Source organism: Camelus bactrianus, chromosome X, assembly GCF_048773025.1.
Source record: "Camelus bactrianus isolate YW-2024 breed Bactrian camel chromosome X, ASM4877302v1, whole genome shotgun sequence".
Classification (NCBI taxonomy): domain Eukaryota; kingdom Metazoa; phylum Chordata; class Mammalia; order Artiodactyla; family Camelidae; genus Camelus; species Camelus bactrianus.
The window spans coordinates 85,557,587-85,572,043 of record NC_133575.1 but is presented as its reverse complement, the minus strand read 5'-3'; the positions used below and the strand labels follow the sequence as shown (position 1 = coordinate 85,572,043).

General features: G+C 35.9%; 1 protein-coding gene across 4 annotated transcripts in view; it reads left to right on the top strand.

The window, feature by feature from the left end:
- Window positions 1-14,457, top strand: part of NRK (Nik related kinase) — a 116,706-nt gene that overhangs the window by 43,696 nt on the left and 58,553 nt on the right. For all 4 annotated transcript variants that reach the window (XM_074358882.1, XM_074358884.1, XM_074358885.1 and 1 more), the window contains exons 3-4: window positions 10,608-10,664; window positions 11,980-12,051. In XM_074358882.1, the coding sequence (XP_074214983.1) occupies window positions 10,608-10,664; window positions 11,980-12,051 (129 nt within the window). The remainder of the gene's footprint in view (window positions 1-10,607; window positions 10,665-11,979; window positions 12,052-14,457) is intronic.

The window sequence follows — 14,457 nt, the reverse complement described above, 5'->3', positions numbered from 1 at the left end:
GAGAACTAAATCATCATCTCCTACTTGATCATGATTTCACTATACATCATAGACAAAGGTGTTTGGAAGTGTTTGCAGAGCATTTGATATAATTCAGGCCCTAGTCTCACAGAGATCCTATATAGTGTCCTCAGCATGAGCAGTGCAGACTGTGACTTTAAACCTGAATTTGTGACCAGCATTGAAGGTTTTATGATGTCACCCATTTGTAATACAGACCCTCAATAGCTTTGTACTTTTGTCCCCCATGGACGCTGATGTGCTTGTCATATAGCAGTGCATTGAGATCTCCCCTTAGTTGCCTAGTAGCAGCTCTTCATTTATTTCTAGCAAATGTTGTATGTATCCTGCAGCCAAGAACATTGAGCTTTATTGTCTATTTTGTGCAATTTGCTCTTTGAATGCTGTAACGCAGTAGAGAGCAGCTCCATTTACAAATGATGTTACTACATATTTTGACCTATTTTTCCCTGTAGGAGTAATAACAAGGGTAATAAAACTCAGCTGAAGCTGCTGTATAAGCACACATAACTGCCTCAAATTACAGGGCAGTTTCTAAACTACATAGCCACTGAAACCACGAAGGCCCTCTTCCGACTCCTTTCACAGTTCTAATAAGCATGACCATGATTGTCCCAGGTTTCTGGATGAGGAAAAACATTATTCTGTTGGATTATGCTGGTGGTTAGTAGCATTTTAGCTACAAAATTTCTGTTTCAGTACATATACTTTGGCTCTATTTAGCCAGGGTTTGGATGATTTGGAGGTTTGCTAAGTTAAAAAAAAAAAAAAGTGAGAAACTTGGAGCTCTTACCATCTCATGAATTCGTAGTAGATATAACCACAAGAGGTATAAACAACAGATCCTTAGTGAAGAAGCTGTGGGAATAGTAGCCATGAGTTAGGAGAAGTACAGATAAGAATTAGGTAATTTCACCTGACAAACCAAACCTGGACCAATTTGGCAAGAGCCTTGGCCCTTCTATTACTTATGCAGGATCATGGCCTCTGAACTAAGCTAACGCATATCTTCTCTCTTGAGGGTCTCTGACTGAAGAGAATTGTAAGGAACTTTGAGTGGCTTCACAGTGGAACCACAAAGATGATTATAGGGTCAGAAAATGAAATTCGCCTATGCACAAATAATGATCTTTGAATTCCTTGGAGTACTCTGCTACAGTGCAGCATTTCAGTCTTTGTCAGAAAACCCCAATGTATCACGGGGCACATTGGATTCTGGGCTCCCTCCAAATCTTCTCCCACATAATGTGGCATAAAAAGTATCTTTGTGCCTTCCCCACCATCACACACATATACACACAGACCTTTGCCCATGCATCTCCTCCCTCATTTAGAGCTTCATATGGATATTAACATAGTTTAGTTCAATACATTTTTGCTGAGTGCTGGTGACATGCCAGGCTTTGTGCTAGACTCTAAAGATATAGGGAGAGGAAAGTTGCCTTTAGAGAGCAGCTAATCTAATAGCAGAGATGGAAGGGTAAATAGATTAATTAGATAAAAGGACCTTATGAGGCCTCAGGAATATAAAGTACCAACTTATGATGTAAGTTTCATTTATGTTGCTGAAACAACAGGAATGCAAATTAAATCTCATGATATATTTATAAAGATATGACACTTCTTCATAAGGACCTAAAAGTGACAACTGTGTCATAAACAATATAAAGTCCAGCAACAGTCTCTGTTACTATTCTTGAAAGAAGCGTAGTTCCTGTTTCCCCCTGAATTGCAAGTTCTAAAATTTGTAACAACTTGATTATAGAAGTTTTCAATCCTAAAGTGTCAAGGTTAAGATATTATTTATTCAACTACAGGCTCCATCTGCTCAAAGCCAGAAATATCTGCTCCTGCTTATTCTGAATTCTCTCCAAAAGGAGAAAGTCACACCCAAAAAGAATTTTCCAACTTTGATACACTTGGTTGTGTCAAAACTCCTGTGATGATAGGGTGCTCATGCAAAATCAAATCAGAGAGTCTTTTTAGTGCCCCTTGTCAGTTAAATGACTACTGCCTGTCAATCAAATTGAATTAACACAGTTTTTGGGGTCTAACACTGTACTAGGCTTTGTGGGAATTTAAAAAAATGTAAGTCTTAATAATCTTGTCAGTTATCAAACAGCATTTATCATTTATACATCTGTGAATTCCATACAACTTTTTAAAGCAAATATAAAGTCTGTTGGATTGCTTTATGGAACTCCCCAGACTGCATCTCTTCCTTTGGCAATCTTTAAAATAAATACATCTTCCTGATGGATAATGTGTGAGGTGTGGGGTGATTAACATGTTGCCTTATATGTCCCCAGCTCTGCCCACTCACCACTACTACCAGTCTGTGCTAGACCCTCTCCAATCCTGGCCACACCTCCAAACACAGACTGCTCCAAATTCATCTGCCCTTTGGGGTTTTTGAGCTTGGTGGTGGTAATGAAGACTAAAAAGGAAAGCAAATGAAATGACTTTCAAAAAGAACCAAACCACCATTACTTCCCATCTCAAATACTGGTTAAGAAAAAGTCCCTGCTTGGAGGAGGAATATGAATGTGCTAACCTTTGAAAGTTCTTCATGGGCTTGCTAACTTTTGAAAGTTCTCTGTAGCCTCATGTCTGTTTTTCTGCATAGACATGATGCTGGCGAAACCTATCCTGTTAGCCACGTTGTCTTGTTCCTCCACAGCACAGCATAAAGTACTCAGTGGATACTGTTTTGGGCTGCACTCTTGGTGGCCTTGAAGCATCACTTGGTTTGTTTGCTAGGAGAAAGCTGGCACCCAAACAAATGACTAGAAGGACAAAACTGTGTGAATGAAAAACAAGGTTCCCAAATGGACATGAGTATAGTAAGTGCCTTGTGGCCTTCTGCCACCACAAAACCAATTGGGAAGAAAGAAAGAATGCCCTGGGGATTATGTGGTTTAGATTTGCCACCAGAAGGCAAAGCAAATAACTGGAAGGACTGTGTAGGAACTGCTGTATAGTCAGCAGTCTTTCCACAACAGTTTCCTTAACAGCATGATTAAAAATAAAGTTTTTAGCCTAATCAAAATTACAAGGCCATCAAGGACTGTCTTGCATTCTTTCTGGGGAAAAATGTGGTAATTAACTTTTGCAGAATGATGGATTTTTCCAACACAGCTGTCACAACTGCTATTTTAAATCATTTGTTATGGTTTAAAATGTGTAATCCCCAAGAAATTGATCATTACTACAATTCAGTGCTGGTTTTTCAGTGCCTTAACCACCCTGATATTTGTATTAGACCATTAACTAGTAAAAGCCAGTCCATAAAGTACCAAACTACTAATGGCTAATTTCTCAATGATCACATCTACCTTCTGTTAAATAAGATTTTATTTTTTTTAATTTACACTTAAATTTCTGGTGTGACAAATACAGGTACATTCTTGTAGTCTCTTCTGTTCATCTTTTTCTCTTTATGCCCAATTTTCCTTTTTCCTCTTCTGTTCTCCTTCAGTGGCTGTGCCTTCATAATAAGCCTTACCTCATAGGCTTTGTTCATGGTGTCTCACTCACTGGGTCTATCCTGCCCTTCAGAGTCTATTCAAATGCTATGCCATCTTCATGGTCCAGCTGATATTCTACCTCTTCCAGGAAGCCATCCCAGTTACTCTATTCATCATTCACTCAACTAGTGTTCATTAATAGGGTCTTATGTACCAGCCATTTTACTAGGAACTAGAGATACCAAAATGAAAGAAATATATTCCTAGGCTTTGAGAACTTTTTTTCACCTGAGTTTATTAATGGCATGACTAAATACTTGATATGATGATGTACTTGAAAACTAGACTTTATTGCCTTAATTTATTTTTTCCATTGCAATTGTCTGTATGTAATTAACTTACCCACATAACTCGCTTATCATTGTCAATGTGGTTCTGTACTTATAAGAGATTTGAGAAAACTAGGGCCATCAGCTGTTCCCTGCTCTACTACTACCCCTCTCCCTACTCTCCCATCCACATCTACAGCTACCTCCTAGATTTCCTAACAGAAATCATAATGAATAACCAGAATAGACATTTATCTCCATGTGAATATGCCCCAAGGCAGAGGACAGACCAATCAAAGAAAAGTGGAAATCTTGAGATGCTGTGGGCCAAAAAGAAGTATGGTGGACTGACTGGTCTGCTAGAAGTCAGTAAGGCTAAGTTTCAAATGAGCAGGTTGCAGACAATTTGTAATTTTCTTCTGCAATCACTTGGTAATCTATAGTTTGATCCTGGATTCCCAATGAGAAGTTGACCTTGCTTTATTACTTTTGAGATATTCCCTCAAATTGGAAGTAATCTGAAATGTGGTAATTTGACCTTCCAAAAATGAATTTGAGGAGTTTTGTGTTTAATGAAAACTAGTACAAGTCCAGTTTTAAACCAGAAAGTTCTTATGACCATCCCTCTATTTATTTTGTTATGTATATAAAGATTGTCCTACAGTGTTTCTTGTTTGAAGCAGACACATATACCTTTTAACGATGTTTTATATGTAACCAGTGTCCTAAACTCAGGGACATGCCACATTTTATGTTCGTAGGACAGATTCACAATGCTTATACTCAGCTTGGAGCCACTGAAGAGCAACAGTCCAGTAATAAAATCTGTTTTTTCCTGGGCAGAGCAAACTAAATAATGCTGCTTATTTGATTATCTAAAGTAATTAACCAAGAACAGAAATCCTTGCTAAATTGAAATCAACACGTTGAGGAATTTATGTTCTTTCCTAGATAATTTCAAATGGTCCTGGAAAAGGAACACAAGTTTGTACCAATTACTATATTTTGGAGTACAGCCCTAGAAAATAGTTAGTTGTGAGATCATGAATTAATCAAGGGAGTTTCTTAGGACTATATCTAAAACCTTCACATGGCATCATATACTTATTCTCTTGAATCTTTTAAACTGTATTTAGACTGTATTTGGGAGCCAGGAATTCATGTCATTAACTAGCCTTTGCATTTCGTGTTGTTCTCTAATTGTTTCAGGTGTATGCATCTTAAACACTGTAAATTTCTCTAGTAAAATTGTGACTTGGCACCTTTTGTCTTTTCAGCTCTCCACCCCACATCCTTTTTTTTACTCCCTTCTCACTTTGAGAATCCCTTCTCAGCCACATTTACCTTGATCCTCATTCTAGGCTCCTGCAACCTTCATTATAGCTGAGAAGCAATCTCTCCTGGACTCTAGTCCTTTCTTTCCTCCACCACCTGCTTCTATCAACACTTGACTGTTCATGACCATTCTTGAAGTTATCTAATCTGATCATCTAACACGCTAAAGCATTAATGACAAATGATAAATCAATTTGTCTTTTTCTCAGCTAACATTTGAATAATCAGGGAGTTTAATTACTGTAATAAAATTGAGGCCATAATAATGATTTTTATACTCTGTAATGGGTTGTAGGGTGGAGTAGAGGGAGGGATTTTCTGAGTAGTTGGCTTTCTGCTGACCCTAAAAATCATTTCATATGAGTGGCATCTATTAATAACCAAACTTGAATAAGTTGAATGAGCTTGATGGCAAGACAAACAGTTGCCTGAGATGAAAATATAGATGACTCGATTCCAAATGCCAGTAGGCTTGAGCCTAGAGTCAGGAATGGCTATGAAACATTGTTACTATATATCTTATATTACTCAGATATAAGCAAGCCTATGAATGTATGTAAAAGAATGTATGCAAAAGATTTAAGCAGCAGTTTCTTTTCTTATGATAGGAATGAAAGCTAGGAGAATTTTCTTATTCTTGCTCTGTGATGCTTAAGAATTAAAAGGTCATTCTTTGCACGAAAAAATCTATTTAAGGGAGCATTGTTAATCCAGTGCAGCTAGTAGCTTCTGTGTGATATTATTGGTATAACTGATGGTAGGAAAATCAGACCAAAAAACACCACATTTATAGTTTAAGGTATTCTTTGTGATTTTCCTGTAAAATATTCACTAACGCCACTGTGAAATGTGAGGTTACTTAACATTCAACCTAGAATTTAAAACTAAATTCCTTTTCTAGCATTCTCTATGTGTGTTTTCAACAAATGGCATTTTAAATTAATTTGTCACAAAACATACATTGTAATTGAAAAAGAAGGTATGTCCTAGAAATTGGATTTGCTGGTCCTGGGTTAATATTTCATTTGGGAGACAATCTGTTTATGACATCATGGCCTTCAGCGAAGGTCATAAAACAACTTCTGTGTTGTGTCAGTGAACCACAAGGTGGCACTACTGAACAGAGTTTATCTCAAGATGACTTCTAGGTTCTCTAGATAAATGTTCAAGAATAGTGATATGCCTCTTCAAAACCAGCATCAATCACGTCTAATGAATAGAGAATGGAAGGGGAAAATAGTAACTATACAGTGAAGAAATCTGGCAAACATCACTTTAAACAAGTGATCAAGGTTAACAACACCAATGATCAGTCATGATTATACATACCATGTACCCTTGAAATAATGTGATGAGATGGGCACTTCATTTCTGTGAGGTTCTTTCCCAAAACCCATGATCTCAGTATAATCATGAGAAAATATCAGATAAACCCAAAGTGAGGGACATTCTACCAAATTCATAACCAATACTCCTGAAAAGTGTCAAGGTCATGAAAAACAGAAAAGATTGAGGAACTGTCACAGATTGCAAGAGCCTAAGGAGCATGACAGCTGAATGGAATGCAGGGTCCCAGTTTGGATCCTATAAAAAGGATATTAGTGGAAAAATTGGGGAAATCCAAATAAAGTCTACAGTGTAGTAGAGTACTATACCAATATAATTTATTAGTTTTGACAACTGTACCATGGCAGTATAAGATGTTAACATTAGAAGAAGCTGGGTAAAGGATATACAGGAACACTCTGTACTATCTTTGAAACTGTTCTCTATATTATTTAAAAATAAAAATATTTAAAAACTCAAGATACAGAAGGAACTCTCTGAAATACTAGATTAACAGGCAACAGTTTTCCATTTATCTATCATCTGGATATTCCAGACTTCTGTGGAAGCTTATAATGTTTAGGCATATTAACCCCATACATGGTTCCCAGATCTGAGGCTTAATTCCTCTATAGACACAGTAAGCATGTTTTCCAAACCCCACATTCGGATACCTTATCCAACAAAATAATTGTGTGCAGTTTTCAAATGAGAGAATAAGTCCCAGATAATGAGATTAGAACCAAGTCAATTGTCTCTGTTCTATGGCCATTGGTGACACCTTTTTAATTCAGTTATCTCACTAATATGTTCCATGAGTATAATGGCTGTGTATTCTACACTTAAAATTTTTGTGGCTTCCTAATCATCGGTCAAATAATGCAATATATGGCTAACATATTTGCTAACATGCCAAATATTTGTGTTGCACAGGATAGTGGTTTGGCCCACTAATAACCTCTTAGAATCAAAGAAGGAAACATTTTAATTCCTTTAAAGGGTGTGTGAGAACCAGTTTCCAACATGTTGTATTTGTGCACACATATATTAGTAAAACTTGACTAGAAACTGTTTATATGAATAATTAGGAAAACAATACTTTTTAAGTCATAATAAAGGCTAAATAAATAAAAATATTAATATATATTTTCCCCAGAGATATAAATAAATGTGGAAGTCTCTGATATATTTATATATCCACATGCAAAATAATGAATTTGTACTCTTCTCTTACATCACTTAGAAAAATTAACTCAAAATGCATTAAAGACTTTAATAACCTGAAACTGTAAAACTAGAAGAGAATATGAGGGAGGGGGGACTTCTTGACAATAATCTTGAAAAGGAATTTTTGAATATGACACCAAAAGTGCAAGCAACAAAAACAAAAATCATTAAGTGGGACTACATCAAACTGAAAAGCTTCTGTACAGCAAAAGAAACCATCCACAAAATGAGAAGGCAACCTACAGAAGGGAGAATATACTTACAATCATTTATCTGATAAGGGGTCAATATCTAAAACATTAACTAATTTTCTCTGATCAGTCAATAACCTACAACTTTTTTCCTTTCCTTTAAAAATTCTAGTCTTTGGTAGCTGTCATGCTCCACCCAAAACTGCTCACCTGATTCTAGACATTTCCTTGTACCTTGATCAGTAGTTTCTGTCCCAAGTCCAGCCCCCTTCTCTTGCTTAGTTTCTATCCTGCTAGCCTTGTGTACTAGTTTCCTAGGTCTGCTGTAACAGATTACCACAAACTGGATGGCTTAAAGGAAATGTATTCCCTCACAATTCTGGAAGCTGGGATTCCCAAATCGAAGTGTATATAGGGCCATTCTCCCTCAGAAGGCTCTAGGAAGTAAGCCTTCTTTGCATCTTCTAGCTTTGGGTGATGGCCGGCAATCCTTGTGTTTCCTTGACTTGTAGACACACCTATCCAATCTCTGCCTCCATCATCACATGGCATTCTCCCTGGATGTCTGTGTCCAAATTTTTCTCTTCTCATAAGGTCACTAGTTATTGGCGTTAGGGCCCTCCCTAATCCAGTATGACTTTATCTTAACTTGATTACATCTACAAAGACCCTATTTCTAGAAAAGATCACATTCCCATGTTCCAGTGGTTAGAACCCCAGCATGTATTTTTGGAGGACACAATTGAACACAAAACACCTTGACCCAACTCTCGCAGGCCTAATGCCATAAACCAAAATCAGCAATCCATGCCACTTCCCATCAGCGCTATAGCTATCTAATCAGTATAATTGTTTAATGCTTAGTTCTTTGGCAAGAACTGGAGTTAAGTCAAAGTGCCAGTATTTCTAGATTTACTGTATGTCCTGGAAAGTCTTTCAATCCATTTCTGGCACATGGCTTCATTTACAAACAGTGGCTTACTCAATAGGATTGAAGTAGTCTTAAATGTATGGGATTAAATCCTTTCAATCTTATCAGTGGGGTAAAATGAAGAAATTTTGACACTCATATGTAGCATGTAACACTGGTGGTAGTGGTAGAATGGTGTTCTTTTTGAGTTTCTTTGATCAGCTGGCTGTATTTTGGTGAAAAAACTTGTAGGAATCATCTAAAAACAATATTCATATACTTAAAAGTGAACGCTTTCTAAAAGAGATTTCACATCAAACAGACAATATATTTAAGGATCACTGTCCTGAAATTGAGGGATCTCGATCTTTTGCATAGTTATTCACTTGACAGGTTACTCAAGATATTAAAAATATTATACAGAAACAGCACCCCTCATTTGATCATTCTGTAAGCTAAAAAGTACTACTATCTTTCACATGAGATCTGTGACTAGTGACAGTCCTTTGTTTTGCCCCATGTTAGTTTACTACAACTGCAGTAACAAATCCACAAATGAGGTGGCTTAAAACAGCAAAAATTTATTTTCTCACAGTTCTCAAGGCTAGAAGTCTGCAGATCCATTCTCCCTCTGAAGGCTCTATAGAAGAATCCTTCTTTCTCTCTTCCTAGCTTCCAGTGGTTGTCAACAATCCTTGGCATCCCTTGGCTTGTAGCTTCATCACTCCAATTTTTTTCTGTCTTCATATGGCTATCTTCCCTTTATGTGTGTGTCCATGTCTTTGTGTCCAAATATCCTTCCCCTTTCTCTTATAAACGTACCAGTCATTGGCCACCATAATCCAATATGACCTCATTTAACTTGATTACATCTGCAAAGACCCTATTTTTCAAGCAAAGTCGCAATCTAAGGTTATGGGTGAATCTGAATTCTGGTAGACACTGTCTAACCCAGTACAGCTGAAGAATCAAATCTGCTGGAGAACTATCAGAAAAGGCATTTTGTTTCAAATTCAAGCCTTACTCATATTAATACCAGACTGATATTTTTTCTATGACTACAGCTTGAAATATTTTAAAAGGAACCAGCCACAAAATAAGAACTCTGATTCCAAACCTCTGTGTTAATTTTTGAAAATTATAAATCCATAACTTGTACTCACATTTTGTATAAGACTAAGTTCTTAGAACTCACAGTGTTTTCAATAAGAAAGAATCTTTCAGAACTTCTTTCATTCATAAATACCTTTGATTCATATGATTGAGGGCATGCTAAATGGTTTAGAGGCCATTGAATTATGTATCACTCTTATGTGTGATCATTATGAAAAAAACATTTTTAGTATATGAAGAGGGGCCCAACGGAAAGATTTGTCTGCATGGTACTACATAATCAGCTGGGAAAATGTTCAGTAGAACACTTCCTTTTCCTGCATCTCCAACCTGGAATTTTTACTTTTCATCTGTGTGCTTTGGTCCATGTAAAGCTAAATTAAAGATACTAAGAAAGCAGAGCCTTCAAATGGCCAATTGTGTCTACTATTCATATCAGACATAAGAAGCAAAACTACGTAAACTTGCTTGATATTTTGAGTGAAATGGCTGGGGGTTCTTTAAAGTGTTCATAATTTAATATTTCTATTCTCTATGTAATACCTTATAGTTCATCTCTATGTAATATTTTATATTTCATCATAGGCTACAATGTTTACCCTTATTTAATTTTAATATTTTTACTTTGCTTCTTGATTGCTGGATTGTCTGGCCAGAATTTGATGTTTATTGCTATTTTGTGTTTCAGGGACTCCATGAAAAGACTGGTGCCTTTACAGCTGTTAAAGTGATGAATGCTCGTAAGGTAATATTATATCCTGTATGTATTCCGTTCCCTTAGTGGGCTATAGTCTTGGGATAAACAGTTCAGAAAATATTATATAGTATTTTTATATCATTATAACATATAATTATTTTAATCTGGATTTATTAATATTTATCATTTAATATTATTTATATCAGTATATTTTTATTATTAATTTATTATATTTACACATGAAAAAGTTTCACTTACAGAGAAAGTGCTATAAATTTTAGTATTCCATAAAAATGAAGAAAATAAATGTATTCCTGTCTATTTCTAGTTGGTTATCTGTTTCCAGGGATAGTAAAAAGTAGATTTCCCCTAATATTGTGTTAATCTTTCTGTGTTTCATCATATTTTTCCCTCTCTAACCATTCTCTTTGAGAATTGAGGCCATTGGATTCTCAATGACAAGTAGAAGGAAAGAACTTGTCAGAGATGCATATTTTTCATGTATTTTCTGACAGATGAGCAAGAGAGACAGTTTAATTGGCACTATTTCTGCTAACATTCATAAAGTTGCCATGATTCATAACATATTGTCATAGAATTTGCTAAGTACTGATTTCTGTCTTCTTTCTTTAGCACGAGTGCCTTACTTTATCAGGATAATATTAGCATGAACATAGCAAAGGTCAAAACATTTTCATTTCACTATACCCTAAAGGAAAATTCCCAAATATTACGTTTGAAAAACTGTACATATTCACTGAATTGTTGTCAATGCCATAAACTGTTCTTTTCCAACTTGTGCAGGAAGTGAATTACTGAAACTATTTAAAGAGTTGCATGCTTTTTGTTTTGCCAATAATGTCAGATGTTGCAAACCAACGTGTGTTTCAATGGATTTTGAGGTTTTGTGGATTTATCTTACCCTACAAACCATGACTTCCAAATAATCAGCCTAGTACTTTTTGAGTGAGACTCTCTAAAATACTTATTTCCTTTTTTTAACTTGAAAGACCTTAACCCACATTTAATCTATGTTTCAGATACTCTAAGTTGAAATAGTTAAAAATCATGTTCAGTCCATAGATAGTACCAATTACCTTGTTTTGTTAGGGGGAATAGCACTTTACTAACATCGAATTGTAATCTCCCATTAATATGGCAGTTAAATCTGTTACTATGAATTTGGTGCCAAGTTTCTGTATATATAAGAATCTGATTTTTTATTAAAACTATTAGTGAAAATTGATAGAGGAATAATATGTTATTCTTCCATTTAGTACTAAAAGAGCACAAAGTAGTTAAGAATAAATCATTTTCAGAGTGTACCAGTGGGTCTAATAACATTTTGTTCTTGGCATTGCAGACCCCTTTACCTGAAATAGGAAGGCGAGTGAGAGTGAATAAATATCAAAAGTCTGTCGGGTGGAGATACAGCGTGAGTACAGAAAGTCTTCATTAGTCCCTAGGCAGTCTTTCCTTTAATTTTCAACTCTAAACTAATCCTTTTGTATTGTATCATTATCTTTAGAAAGCCGCAACTAAAATGTTCTTACCTAAAGGTGATAATGTATTTATATCTTTTAACATATTCACATAGATTCATTCATCATATTTGAACACTGACATCTGTCAGAAAGCAGGGCCTAAAGAAATGGTTCCCTGAACAGGTAAGTGTTGACTGAAGGTGAAGGATTGAGTAAACTCACAGAGCACAGAGTCCTCTAGCTGAGTAACAACAAAAGACGTGATGGGAACAAGAGTGAGTTTTACCTAAAATTGGCCTTGGCAAGGTTCTTTTCACACCTTTTACATGGTATTCTGGACTGACTGGCTTTCCCCCCATTATGATTTTAAGAAACATTGCCATTGTGTGTGAGCCCAATGAAGACTACTCTTTTTTATTGTGAGAATAAGAGAAGATAGAAAACCAACAGGCTACCCAGCCTAAAAGTGTTCAGACATCTGGCACAGTACTTGAATACATGAAGGAGCGTGAAGATGCTTTCTACTTGAAGCTTTTTAACTGACTTACAAAGCAGTCTTTATGACTCCAGTAATTTGCTGGCTCTAGAATAACTTCTGTCAAAGGGAATCCTTTTTCAGGAGATATTGATGATCTAGATGTTGGTGATCTATCAAAATATTCTGTGGGCTTACATGTAAAATTCCTGCTCTTCTTATCAATGTAATTAATTGATATATTTTTTCTTAATTTTCTCCCCTGTACTTAACTAGCTAGTATTTAAATATTTTGTATCTTAATAAATATGCTCTCAAGCACATTAAAAATAACCTTTCCCATTAACAATCACATTCAGAAAAACTTTCTGGTTATATCAGGAAGGTGTTGATAAACAGTTCCATGATTCATTTAGTAAGTACTAGGCTCCTGTTTTGTTTACAGTGTGTCTCAGGAGACAAAGCATATCCAAATGAAACAGGTAGTACTGATTAATAACATGCTTTGGTAGATCAAGAAGCTGTGAAAAGTAAGGTATGAAAAATATAATTGTTTGACCAATTCTGGTTTCATCAAACATTTGTATTAATAAACCCTTTTAAAGTTCTTCCCCAAACCTTCTCTGGTATTCTTTCTATAGGGAAAAATATTTTGATTTTAGAATTGGGTGAAATTGCAAAGGAAGTTTTGGCATCCTTGAGCTGCCTCTTCTTGACAAAACGCAGGATATTCAGTCCACTCTGGGCTCAACTGGCCCTGAGCCAGAAAATGCTGTAGCATCATATTACTGGGTTATGTGTGAGAGTTTTAAATTACTCACTTGGCCTGATGGATATAATGTACTTATGTGTTTCTCACAAGCTCAACTTCCTGTTAATTGAGAATGGCAAACATTCTAATGCTTTCCAAACATATCTGATCTTGGTTTATTGGTTTTCGGGGAGTTTACATTTATTTGGGAAACCCACTCTTAAAAGTTTTTCTAGTTGTGAACTTTGAATTCTCTGATTATGTATTTTAGTAAGAAAAATAACTGCTAGCTGTTCAGCCAGTTAACATCTCTAAATCATCCTGAATCCTTTGGGATAAGAAGTTTATGACTTCACACGCATCTCTTTATTTCAGGGGTTTATGGAAATAGTAATAATGTGGAAGTCTACAAACATGAGTTCAAATTCCAAGTCTAACACTAAATAGCCAAGAAGTTCTTGGAAAAGTTGTCTTTCCTCTCTAGGCTTCAGATTTCTCACAGGTAAAATAGCATCAGAATGCTTGGCCTACCTATAACAGGGTTAAAAGTATGGTTAAATGCAATCACATAGCTGCCTAGAGCCCAGCCATTCTCTTGATCCTGCTTGGAGACATGAGATTTCTAACCCATAAAGAAAATGAAGCTCCTTGAGAGATCAAACTACCAAACAAGTTAAAGGACTCAATCTGATCCATGCTTCTTTTTAACTTGTTTTTTGCTTTCTTACCCTCACACCATTATATTATTTATTGTACTTTCTTTTTTTTATGAGTTCCTGTTTCTCTCAGCAGAATCTTGGTGACTTGCTAGTTAACTGAGAGGGCCCCTGTACATACAGAATTGCTAGTTCCTGAGGTTTCTTTCTATATGATGGCAGATATTGTTACCACTTCAAAGAAGAGCCACATCATAAGGGAAGCAGAAAGTTTAAGGGTCCTACATGATAAGAATGAAGGCCCTACATGATAAGCCATAAGGATAAACTTTTAGCTTTGTGGAAGACAGGTTAAGGGAATTCTAAGGAAACTTATTAACCAAGCTTCCCTGGGAGGCTGAGATGAAACTGAATCCTGAACTTCCATATAATTCGCATACTACAAGTTGATTGTTTTATTTGTTCAGTCCTTTAT